General features: G+C 44.4%; 1 protein-coding gene across 4 annotated transcripts in view; it reads right to left on the bottom strand.

The window, feature by feature from the left end:
• The window catches only part of SEMA4B (semaphorin 4B), a 379,025-nt gene that overhangs the window by 64,599 nt on the left and 300,663 nt on the right, over positions 1-13,763 (bottom strand). For all 4 annotated transcript variants that reach the window (XM_063925829.1, XM_063925830.1, XM_063925828.1 and 1 more), the window contains one exon: positions 11,714-12,068. In XM_063925829.1, the coding sequence (XP_063781899.1) occupies positions 11,714-11,819 (106 nt within the window). In that variant the 5' untranslated portion in view covers positions 11,820-12,068. The remainder of the gene's footprint in view (positions 1-11,713; positions 12,069-13,763) is intronic.

Here is a 13,763-nt window from a genome sequence, read left to right as displayed (position 1 = left end):
TAATACATACAAGTATACTCTGCGACAGATTAAATTGAAAATAAGAACAAAGTTGTTAAGCATTAGTCTTACTTATTCTAATTAAATAAATCTGAATAGTATTACAAAATGGAAAATGCAGAAGCACTTTTCAGAGAAACACACAAAAAGGAGGAGTTAAGCATTAGCACTGGTCGTGTCACTGGTATTAAACATTTTGAATAAAAAGTTTTTTTTTTTTAAATAAGTCACGGCGCCGTACCTGTACTATCGGGAAGCGGATAGGTTACCGCCAATCGGGATCCCGGCGGTCAGCATGCCGACACAGGAACACTCTGAATGCCGCCAGACGCAATGCCGACCCACAGGGACTATTCCCAATTGTGGGTGTCTACGGTACCCATAGAGTGGGAATAGAACCTGTGCTAACTGCAGCAAGCAAACCGAGCCCTCTGCGTGGCGAGCACAGCAAGCCCGCAAGGGGCTTTGTTGCACTCCTCCCCCTGCCGGCATTCTGTGGCCGTGATGCCGGTGTCGGTATGCTGAACGCCGGGATCCCGGCCATCGGTCTGCCAAACCTAACCCGTACCATCAGCATAATAAAAACACCAGAGTGGGTCTTATTAAAAACAAATTTGATTTAAACCAGCCAGCCCTGTCCCAGACATTACCAGATTCTCGTTCCAACCAGCCACATTGGACAGAATATTATAGTGTGTATGTAGCTTTAGCTAATGAGATAGACGGTAGACATCTGTAGCTTGGAAAGCTTGCAGGAAGGAAACCAGCAATACAGAGGCACTGCAATAAACTAGGATCTACAGTCTTACTGCAAAGAGGAGCCAAGGATTAGCAATGTAACTTGCTGCTCTGGCAGTGAACTAATCAGGAGCAAAGGTTTACAAAGGAGCTGCGGTCAGCTGACAAAATCCAACATGGCAACATCCATACAACAGGAAAACCTGCCCTGCAGGACAGGCAGCATAATTAAGTCACATGATGAAATTACAGAACGTGACACAAATAGAGCCTGTAATGAGATATATATTATATATATATATATATATATATATATATATATATATATATATATATGATTTTTTTTTATCATTACACTTGGTGATACTCACAAGTCTTGGTGTAATATGGTTTGAGACGCAAGCACCCACTAACGCGTCTATATTCAATTGAAGTCGAAAGCTGTCGTCTGTCGAAAAGATGGCAGTTTTCGACTTTTTTAGGTCAGAAGGGGTTCCGCCTATTCAATCTAGCCCCAAATTATTCGACAAGTCGAGGAATTCGACTTGTCGAAAAGCACGTGGATCAGCGGAATAGCTGCCAATCCACGTGCTTGTGTCGACAGGTTTTGGCCCCCTTTTCGACCATCTCAATTCGACTTAAAAAAAAAAGTAGTGAGATGCGGAAGCAGATAGGGGGAGAGCCGCGGGCAGCCATACGGGGAGAGCAGCGCCGGAGGATGTCACAGCCGCTGCTCACAGCAGCGTCCACCCGGCTCCAGCAAGCGAGACCTCGCTTGCTGGAGCCGGGTGGACTCTGCCGTGAGCGGCGGCTGTGATACGGGGAGAGGTAGAGAGACGGGGAGGAAGGGGGGTGAGACGGGGGGAGAGCCGCGGGCAGACAGGGGAGAGCAGCGCAACAACAGCGGCTATTATAGCCGCTGCTCTCCCCCGACTAAGCTCCCATATCTCAATTCGACTTTTTTAAAGTCAAATTGAGAACGCATTGAATAGCCCAGGTCGGATCCATTCCGATAAATGAATGTCGGAATGGATCAGACTTCAACTGAATATACCCCATGGTCACTGGACTCGGCATTAGACAGTAGTAGCAGGGAGAGAAAAATCAGTAGATGCAACTTTAGCGTGAATGATCGCTTTAGATGGACCAGCATTCAACATGTCTTCTACAAAGGGTATGTTGATTTACCTTTCATACGAAAGAGTTTTTAAATATGCCCCAAATAGACTCCTCAAAACTCATCCTTGAAATACGCAATTTTAAAATTGTGGGTGGGGGTGTTGCTTCTGAATTGAATGGACCTCTATTGCTAATAGAAGACACAGGATTATTATCTCACATGGCCAAATCAAATTCTGGAGTTCGGGTTTGGTTGGAGAATCGATAAGCGCAGCAAAATATCTTCAAAGTTTGAAAACACGACAGAGGGTCTAATTGTAAGGGTATGAGCTGGAAAGTTTGTACCTGCTGAACACCAGCCGTGTTGTCTAGTGCACAGCCTTCACCTTGCTGTTGGTGAGGTTATCTACAAAAAGGCTGCTACTGAAAACGCACGAGTCACAAAGCCTCTTCATCCATAACAATGGCTGATCCTATAGTGGCCAATACCGGGATCGGCGGTATCCTGGCGTAAATTGGCCGGTACTGTAGCTGGCAATCCCAAGGATTTCAGGATTGGCCACCACCTTACTTTTTTCTATGGCGGGCAGCGTTAAGCGTCCTCAGGAGGCTCTGATGCTGCCCGGCTCCCCCTGCCTGTACGCACTGCGCAGCGTGACGTAAAGTCAGAGGTCACGCTGCGCAGCCTGCCGCCCTGCACTGCCCCACATCTCATCTCCTCTCGTCACAGCAAGTTATCCACCCCTCATCCCGCCTAGAGTAGGGTAAGTTATCTATGCTGGGCAGGGAGGGGGGTGGGGAACACATTGGGGGGGGGAAACCAATCCCGAGTATCCAACAAAGAATCCCAGGATTGATCATTTTTCAATCCAGATTACCGGGATAGAAAAAATGACCCGGGATTGGCCACTCTAGCCGATCCGTCGTCCTCTTGTGTGGACGTCAACGATGATGATAATGATGATCATGTAACTATCTAACATAGATGATGATGGTGAATAGTCTAAAGGGGGGTACACACGGAGCGATAATCTAATCAATCTGACTAGATTGCTTAGATTTTCAGCAAGATCGCTCCGTGTGTAGCCCTAACAGCGATAGCGATGCGCAGCCCCGCGCATCGCTATCGCTGGTGATAGATTGGCCTGCATGCAGGCCAATCTATCGGGTCGCTCACTTCACCCGCTGGGTGAAATGAGTGGCCCCCTGTCTCCCCCCGCACGCTCAGCACACACTGCGCTGTGCTGAGCGCCGGGAGAGATGTGTGCTGAGCGGTTCGCTCAGCACACATCTCTCCCGCATCGGGCCGTGAGTACTGGCCTTAACATAGGTACAAATGAATCAACAGCTGATATCGCAGCTGAAGATATGGACATTGGCTTAACTTTACTTAGGGTGCTTTTGCTGCAGCTAGGTATACAGAAAATAAAATCTGAAGATGAATTAGCAGTGGCACCCTACTTTTTCTAAGGTAATACTTTAAGCGGATGGAAAAAAAAAAAAAAAAAAAAAGACTCCCCCCAAATGATTTAGAATATTGCAGTTTGCATTACATCATCAGTCTAGCCAGCTAACCTCCAATTTCCAATGTAGAGCTTTGAGCTGTTTTACTATTTTTCTTTTGGAATTTTGTTTCCTTTTATTTTTTCTTAAACCTAATGACAAAATAAATTTTGGGATAGTAGCCAGTAATCCCCTTCTGATACCCCAAAATCATATGCAAACAATGAAAAACTACTATGCAGGACATACCGTTAATAGGTAGTATATTGGCAGTCCAGACCGTCACTGAGAACGTTCACATGGTTGACGTATTTGGAATGTCTGCATATTGGGTTCAATGGTAAAAATCACACAAACAAAAATATACTAGTAATTGCTTTATTTCTGATGCCTTCTGAAAGACCCTTCAGCCTCCTGTGTGTTTAGTATAATTGTGCATGTTACAGCCTCTTCAGCATGATGCACATAGGTGGTCATTCCGATTTGTTCGCTCGCTAGCAGTTTGTAGCAGTCGTGGAAACGCTAAGCCGCCGCCCTCTGGGAGTGTATTTTAGCTTAGCAGAAGTGCGAACAAAAGGATCGCAAAGCGGTAAAAAAAAAAAAAAATGTGCAGTTTCAGAACAGCTCCAGACCTACTCAGTGCTTGCGATCACTTCAGAGTATTCAGTTCCTGTTTTGACATCACGAACACGCCCTGCGATCGCCCAGCCACGCCTGCGTTTTTTCGAACACTCCCTGAAAACAGTTGACACCCAGAAACACCCACTTCATGTCAATCACTCTGCGGCCAGCAGTGCGACTGAAATGCTTCGCTAGACCTTGTGTAAAACTACATCGCCCGTTGTGAAAGTACATTGCGCCGCATACGCACAAGTGCCGCTTTTTTGCCTGATCGCTGCGCAGCGATCGAAAACAGCTAGCGAACAACTCTGAATGACCACCATAATGCACTGTTCCAGAGCGGCATCTCTCTCCTGCCAGTATTGCAAGTTTCCCCTCACCTTCCCATAGAGGTGCATTGGAAAACTTGCAATGTTGGCCCTACAGTATACAGCAAATATGTACAGCGCGCGGCATATCACGCTAAATTGAATTCCTCCCCACAGTGACCATAATGTCACCAATAGAAACGAGTTTTTGGCTTATACTTTGCATTTGGTCAGATAGGAATCTTTCATACCAGTCCTAAACCTAGCAAAAGTTTTGACACATTCAAATGTAATACAGTGTAAATAACACCAAAAGAAAAAACTTACCCATGTTTATCAAAGTCACCCATTGTAAATACCTCAACAGAAATCAATGGTTTAATACAAGGAGACATTATACAAGCATTTAAGAAGCTCTAAAAAAAATAATCTTGTGTAAAGGAACTGAGCAGAGATCTAATGGCCTTTGCACTATAAAGTAAACAGAGGCAGAGGTTTGGAAATGCTTACATGTCTCATCCCCCTTCTCCTTGTGTGGAGATGTATCTGTCCTGATGTTAACAAACAGAGCAGGCAGCAGAGGGGGGGGGGTGGAGTATACACTCCCAGGCAGAAGTTGGCGGGCTAAAATACAACAACTAAATAATATTCTCTGTATTTACTTGCACAGATAAGCAGGCATAATGAATACATATTATGTTTTCCTTATATCGCTAAGCCTCCACCGTTGCAAATGCAGCCAAGTATACACCTGAGGGTGTGCACTGCTGCCCTAGAAACCAGTTCTCTGTACTCTTTACTTTCTCCTTGTGTACATATGTGGATGAGGAAGAGTTTGTACAGGGGAGTGGTGGGTGGTTATCCCTGATAATATCTCCTCTCTATGAACTAAAGAGAACAATGAGATGCGTGCCAACATGGTAGATGGCAAATTCTAAACCTACCAGCTTCGTATATATCTCTAATTCTACAGGAGAAATGAATGCTTCTAGAAGAACAATCGAATCTTTCTTACTGTAAATATAAGAAATGTGCTTTTAGATTTTAGATACTTTAAATTGAGTTTTGCATCAGCCCTGAAGATTTGTTTCACTTTGCACTAGTTCTGTACAGTTTACAAAAGGTCACATCATTCATTCGCCAGTCAGTCTTCCCTTAGTGTTACGGGCAGGCCAGATATTATGGCACCTGCAGCAGAAACAGAATAGAGATTTGTATTTTTTGTACACTGTGTTCATTACAATTAATTATTTATTTTTCATCTAGGAGTAAATCAGCACCACCAATTACCAATGCATTACTCATTTAAATACTTTGAAGCGTATTAAATCCATTTACCACGAAACCATTGAGAAGAGAATTAAGTAATAGACACTTGTTCTCGCTCTGCCCCATGTATCCATATTCATAACTGTGTACTCGTTTGTAAACCCATGTACCGTGGTGCAGAAACCTTAATTATCAGCAGCTGTACAGAGTGGAGCAATACCTCGGGGATCTTCCCAGTACATTTAAACTAGAACTATTAATTGTGTCTGTGAGAGTTTCTACAATATTGACTGTCTGATGGAGTTACACAATGATAAACAGGGAAAGTCTAGGGAACATCAGCATAGAAACATAGAATTTGATGGCAGATTGGCTCACCTAGACTGTCCTAAATATATGTACACGCACACACTTACACAGTAGGGTTAATTTTTTACCGAAGCCACTTAACCTACCAGTATATTTTTGGATTGTGGGAGGAAACCCACACAAGCATGGGGAGAACATACAAACTCCCCAAAGTTAGGACCATGGTGGGAATTGAGCCCATGAGCTCGGTGCAGTGAGGCAATAATGCTAACCATTATGCTGTCTGTACTGCCCAAATAAACACATCCCAGCCGAGAAGTCACTAGAGAAGCAACTGTTTTTTATTACGGTGTACCCATCAACACCACAGTGACAGAGATAAAATACTAACCAATCAGTTCCTAAATGTCATTTTACAGATTGGTTGGTACTTTATCTCTTTTAAAGCTTTGATAAATCTCCCCCTAAGATACAGTCTCGCTATTTTCTGCATGAGAACATGAAATACTAGGTAAATTTGTACCTCTTAAGGGCCCCATACACTACAACGATAATGCCGATTTCGACCTTTCGGGATGATAAATCGGATGAAAAGTGGCAAATCATATGCGTTTTACATCCGATACGATGCGCTGTCCCGTGAGCATCAGATCGGAGCCACTAGGTTGTTACAGCTGCACTCATGATATCTCTGATCCCACAGGCATGGCTGGGATCACATAAGATACATTGGGGTATATTCAATTAAAGTCGGATCCATTCAGACATGCATTTGTCAGAATGGATCCGACAACCCCTATTCAATCCCCATCTAAATTTGACTTTTTCAAGTCGAATTTAGATGGGATGCAGAGGAGGCGAGGGGGGCGAGCCGCGGGGGGACAGCCGACGGGCACACAGGAGAGATCGCAGCAGGATGTCACTCAGCCGCCCGACCTCACGGCAGCTTCCACCCGGCTCCAGTAGCGTGCTGGAGCCGGGTGGAAGCTGCCGTGAGGTCGGGCGGGTGAGTGACATCCAGCTGTAGCGCTACTGTAGTGCTGATCTCTCCTGTGTGCCCGCCGGCTGTCCCCCCGTCTCCCTGCGGCTCCCCTCCCTCGCCTCCTCCGGGTCCACATCTCAGTCCGACATCATTTTGATGCCGGACTGGTATGGTCGAAAAGGGGGCCAAAACCTGTCGGATTTGGCCCCGTTTTCGACTTAAACACGTGGATCGGCAGCTATTCCGCCAATCCACGTGCTTTTCGACAAGTTGAATTTATCGAAAAGTTTGGCCAAATATGGAATATGTCGAATCAGGATTCAACCATAAAAAGTCGAAAAACTGCCGTCTTTTCGACAGACGGCAGTTTTCGACTTCAATTGAATATACCCCATTGTATGCAAAAGGACCACATATGATGTATCTTATGCGATCCCGACGCCCAAGAGGCTGCCAGGCGGTTCAAGGGAAAGCTTATGCGACATGAGGGTCGACATGTCTCTGTAGTGTATGGGCCCTTTATGAGGGAATGCAGATATTGCCAACAGGGCAATGCAGATCTCTAAGACTCATCTAGCTTGGTAATAACAGATTGTTATGCTGGCCATACATCAGGTATATATCGTGTACGAATACACGATATCGACACATTGTGTGCATATTGTTCATGTTTTATACACGATTAAGATGTGCGGTCACGCATCTCATCAAATGATTATACGTGCAGCCCATATAATCCGTATGCACATCGTACCATGTTTGATGTACATACGATGCATCATACGATTCTGAGAGGCATTTCCCTGGAATTTTTTATTTTTTGGGGGTGAGGCACACCATCGATCGCTTAACAACCCATTGTGTGTCCCGAGCCCTAAATCGTGTGTCTAGAGCTGCAGGGAGAATGGAAGTGAAATTGTGCCTGGAATCGGATCGGATGCTGGTCGTCCTGGTGTATGGCCAGCATTATTTATATTTTTTCACCAGATGTTTGCTGGATCTGCTCCGGATCAAGTGGCAATCATGCATGCACATATTGCTTAAACTCCTGGCAGGCAGTGTTCAACTGCTAGTAAAGGATAGAAAGTCAACGTTTAGAATCATGAGTGCAAAGTTCACAAAATAATGTGGTTTCTGCAAGAGAATAAATAGCTTTAGAAATGGTGTAAAAGTTAATGCTTGAAGTTAGGGATTTGGCAAGTATGCTGTACACTAGAAGACCTCTTCCATAGCGCCACATTTGCTATACATTTGTCAAAAATTCAACACAATTATATATACACTCTTTTAGCAGTACAGTCACTCCAACTATTGTACTACAACTCCCAGCATACTACAAAAGCCAGCAGGAAGTCAACACTTGACTCTCCAAGGCATGTAGCAGCAACGGATTTCAACAGATGTCTACCACATGTTGAGTCAAAGCCTGTCCATGCCTACTCCATATTTTTAGATCCTATATGGGCAAAGTACAACCACAATTATGCAAACGCCTACATCATCATCTTCTATTGCTAGGTGAGCAGAGGGCATGGACTGCAGCCAACTAACTGACACTGTAAATGTAATCATTACTTTCACCCAATCCATCACCAAAAAAAAATGTGACGACACATTCTATTAATGATCATGTTTTGCAGCAGATTAAAAGATCATGTTAATGAAATACATGCACTCTGCATGGTTATTCTGCTGCCTTTTCATTATAAGAAATAGGTTTTATTTTTACTTAACAGAACAACAAATCATGGAGAACACATCTTTAGAGATAAACACACAAACATTTCAGAGATTATTTGCAAATAAAACAAAATAATAATACAAAATGCATTAATCTTGCGTCCACTGTGGCCTGCTGAACTGTGCATTATATAAGTCCTATTAGGTGTCTGATATAGAAGAAATCAGAATTTTGTATGTTCGTTTATCACGGAGCTATTTCCTGGGGGGCTGCCAGGTGGCAGCAGATTAAACCAATTAAGAAAATACCACTCAAAATCAGGTTTTACAGGTTAGTTATAATGAAGAGGCCTGGTATCTTTTTACAAAAATTCAGGATTAGGTTATCTGGAAATACACATTCCACTTTAATAGTTTTATGGCTACAGAGCAAGGATCTTTCCAGATTCAAGGCAATGCATACCAAACATAAGTATGCCAATGTTCTTGATCAAAACAACCACCTTTAACAAGTAGATGGAGATCAGGAAAACAAAGATGTATAAATGAGAAGAAAAGAACGGATACCAAAAAAAGCAAACTACACTTTGGGGTCGATGTACTAAGCCTTGAAGAGAGATAAAGTACTAACCGACCAGCTCTCAACTGTCATTTTTCAAATACAGGCCCAGATGTCAAGCCTTGGAGAGTGATCAATTGCACGGTGATAAAATACAAACCAATCAGCTCCTAACTGCCATGTTACCACCTGTTTTAAAAATGACAGGAGCTGATTGGTTGGTGTTTTACCACTGTGCAGTTTATCACACTTCAAGGTTTGCTCAATCTGGGCCATTATCTGTAAAATGACGGTTAGGAGCTGGTACTTTGGGGCAGATGTATAATAGCGCAACATGCATCAAGCCACTATAGAGACTTAACTGAGGAGAAGCAGGGAGCGGTACATATGAGATGCTTCAAAATCTCACCTGCCAAAGTGGGGGACTGAGAACTCACCGCTCTGACTATCCATCTTACAGCCCAAAGCGCATCATACCTAGTGCTAGTCCTGGGCCCGCTCCACTGGGCATGCTCAAGATCTCCCGTGCAGCCCGGAGTCACTGCAGCCAGGGACAATGCTGTCACTACTGTGATGGTGGGGCAACAACTGCTGCAGTCGAAATGGTCAGTGCCACTGACCGTTCACATGTTGAATGGCACATTGGTGCACTAATCCCCCTAACATCCTTTCATACATCTGCCCCTTTATGCCTCTCCAAAGCTTAGTACATAGACCTTTTTAGCTTAGGTTCACCCCTCCGCCTCCACCACAGCCATAAGGCGAATTCGCTGGGTGCAGAGTGCAGTGCAGAGACATTTATGCTGCTGGTTATTAGAAACAGATTTCACCCCACCCTTCAACTTCAAAGCATGAACTGTAAAACAGGTTAAAAGCAAGCATGGGCATGAGGGCTCGCTCAATGGACACGTAGTCTTTGATGCAGAAGCACAGAACAAAACAGAAGAAGCCTTTTGTAAACTGAACCAAAAAAAAACCAACACAAAATGTATGTACAGCTGGCATTTTTATTCAGCCAATATTGGCATGCATAGTGATCTGAGATCCTGGCACTGCGAGTGCTGGAGGTGGAGACTATTTAGCTGGGTTGAAAGTCACAGAGGAATAATCACAACAATCACCTCAGTGTAAGAGGATCGTTTCTGGATCAGAATCCGTCAATGTAAAGTTGCCTTCCTTCATGATGGAGTCATGTTAAGCGGGACATACATCAGAGTCCAGACAAAGTTTAATGCAGGCATGTCCAAACTGCGGCCCTCCAGCTGTTGAGAAACTACACATCCCAGCATGCCCTGACACAGCTTTAGTATTCTCTGACAGCAAAACTGTCAGGGCATGCTGGGATGTGTAGTTTCTCAACAGCTGGAGGGCCGCAGTTTGGACATGCCTGCTTTAGTGCAACGTTACACTGTGTTCATAAACATGTTTTGTGTTTTTTTGTGTTTTTTTTTCCGGGGGGCGGGGGGGCACCAACATATATAATATACACATGTATGGAGGTTTGTTCTGTTCCATTAACATATAACATGTTGTTATCAACAGAAAACTGGCAAACAATGAGAAGCTCATAAGATTACATAGGACTTATGTGATAAACTATTTATTTTACATATATGTTATAGCTGATCATAGTACACTGGATTTCTCAGGGTACAGTCAGAATGACATAAGTATTTCCTGGGATATCACTAAAGATACCTATACACCACTATAAGTGACATTGCTACACAATATCGCATTCTGCACTTGTCATTTCAATGCTGATGCTTCTTGGACATGACAGAACCATTAATAACGTGTTTCTGTATATATGGTCACTGTGTCAGCAGATGTCTGGAGGATTTATTATTCTGCCTTACACTGCATATATCATTTCTTATTTTATTATAAAACAGTAGGCAGGGAAAGCGACTTTATTATTACTAATTATCCACACATGGCCAAACTAGTTTCTACTTCAGCTATTACAGTAACATAAGAAATGCTGTATGTAGTGAGGCTTCGGCTGTAGGATGGCAGTTTATAGAAAGTCACCAAAATAATCCTGTATGTGCTACATACACCAGCAGGCGACTGTGCAATCTCTACTCCTCTTACCATTAGTTCCTTCCAGCACTATAGCCAGACCAGAGGCAACCTCTCCACTAGTGTAACCCACCTGGACAGGCAAAGCAAGCAGGCCTTGCACCAAGGATGTTCAGTGTCAGCTAAGGATAGAAGCAGAACACCTTTTTTTAATCATTATTAAAAAGTGCAGCGTTCAGATTGAGCCGGGACAGTCTGCACCTCAAAGTAAAACCAAGTGCTTACCATCTTTGCACTGAAAGGGTTAAATCATGCCCCTTTAAATGAAAAAAAAAAAAAAAAAGAAAAAAAAAAAGTGTATATGCCAGATAGGGGTGATCCAATATTAATGCCAGAGGCTGCCAAGTACTTCTGAGACCTCTAGTTCCTCTGGAACAGATCACTTGTTACGTGGTCTGGTTTACACCATGTATCCATAGCTATTATACAGTATGGGGGGACAACAAACATGAACCCAAATAAAACACCAACTAGAACCAGAGAGCGAGCTGCGGCCACTCACTCTCAGATGTAACCCCGGGATGCGGTGCGTACACTTACCGTACTGCAAGGTGAGCCTAGGAACGACCTCATCCGCGGACTGTACGAGCAGGAGAGTGGCCACAGTCTGTCCCAGGACAAAGAACCATTCCCAGGTGCTCCCCATAGCCGAGCAGGTCTTCCCCCTGCCTGTAGCACACAGGTAGCGGCGTCACTTCCCTCCTCCTCTTCCCAGCGTTCTCCTTATTCCTTCCACAAGATTTGTAAAATCCAAGCCGGAGCAGCAGCCTGCAACGTGCTGCTGGGGTATTTACTATTCTGGAGATGAAGGTTAGGAAAAGTTTGCAGAGAGTGAGCAGATGGGCCCGCCCCGGTGCCGCCTCCTGAGCCTCCGCCTCCCGCATCCACTACTGTCCTGTCACAGAGAGAGGGAGAGAGGGGAGAAGATGTGAGGCACAAGTCAGCACATTCATATAGTGTGGCAGGGAAAGGTGAGCTCTCCCCTGCTGCACACTGCTTAATGCACATCAGCTTTCATTACAGCAATAGGTCAACACACATATTATTGTACAGTTTGTTATACTATCAGAAACTACAAGTGACATATGCTAGGTGTGCCTGTCAGTGTAAATGCGGCTATCAGCCACCTATAAGCACTTTTCACACCCTTACAAAAGTCAACCCAAGTGTACTGGCCACTGAAACAGGCCTAAAATGTGATCAGGTTAATCTGGTGTGACAGATAATACCACTCTGTCTGTCATTATATAAAAATAAGCCATCTGCTGAAATTAAGTACACCCCGTGAGTCAGTACCTTTAGCAGCAAGAATTTGCACTTATAATTTCAGTATTATTTTAATCACGCTATTACATCACATTTAGGGAAAATTGACACAAAAATGGAATCAAGAACAAATTATTTTCTTTTCTAGGCTTATCTGACCAGACAACAAACGCTCACACTGGCGAGAATAGGGCTTTAACACAGAAATAGGGTCCATTTTCTCTAGCAATAAGGCAATAATTATATAGTAAGAGGATCACCACCAGCAGGAGTGTAGCCAGTACTTTGTTTGCCCCATAGCAACATTTTGAAGGGGCCCCTGTCACAATGCTTCTAGAGAGACAATTCTCCGCAGCAGTTGTTAATTTTACGCCCCATAGTAGTGCCCTAGTTTATTTTATGCCCCATAGTAGTGCCCTAGTTTATTTTATGCCCCATAGTAGTGCCCTAGTTTATTTTATGCCCCATAGTAGAGACTTAGTTCACATTATGTGTCACATTTTATGGCTGCCATTGTATATTGTGCAACACAGTACCCTCTATTCATATTAGGACATACAGTGTCTGTCTACAGTTCATATTATGCCACATTACAGTGCTCCCAGATCATAATAAGGCCCATATGTATCAAGCCTTGGAGAGTGATAAATCACCAACCAACCAGCTCCTAACTGACATGTTACAGACTGTTTCAAAAATGACAGGAGCTGATTGGTTGGTACTTTATCACTGTGCAATTTATCACTCGCCAAAGCTTGATAAATATGGGCCTATGTAACTGAACAGTGCCCTCCCGTCAGTGGCGGTTCTTGCCACGGGCAAGCAGTACTTTTGCCCGGGGCGCCGCCTTCCGGAGGGCGCCGGCGCCATCCGGAGGGCGCCGCACCAGGGCAAGATCCGCCACTGTGCCCCCTGCAGTGCCCAGCTGTGCCCCCCGCTTTGAAGGGAACCAGACGCGTAGCGTCTAGTTTCCCTTCATTGAGAGGACCTTAGTTGTGCGGTGCGCGATGACGTCATCGCGCACTGCACAGCAAAGGTCCTCTCCATGAGGGAAACTAGACGCTACGGTCTAGTTTCCCTTCATGGAGAGGACCTTTGCTGTGCGGTGCGCGATGACGTCATCGCGCACCGCACAGCATAGTGGCACAGACACTAGGGGTCATAATTGACCTCTAGTGTCTATGCTGTTCTATGGGAGAGACGTAATAACGTCTCTCCCATAGATCGAGGAAAGGAGAGAAGAAGAGCGGCGCCGGCGGAGGAGGTCTGCAGCGGTCTGGATCAGGAACGGGGATGGTAAGTACACTTTTTTTTATTTTATTTT

This window comes from Pseudophryne corroboree, chromosome 6, assembly GCF_028390025.1.
Source record: "Pseudophryne corroboree isolate aPseCor3 chromosome 6, aPseCor3.hap2, whole genome shotgun sequence".
NCBI classification, from domain to species: domain Eukaryota; kingdom Metazoa; phylum Chordata; class Amphibia; order Anura; family Myobatrachidae; genus Pseudophryne; species Pseudophryne corroboree.
The sequence above is the reverse complement of the archived record's forward strand: the minus strand, read 5'-3'. Positions and strand labels throughout refer to the sequence as shown.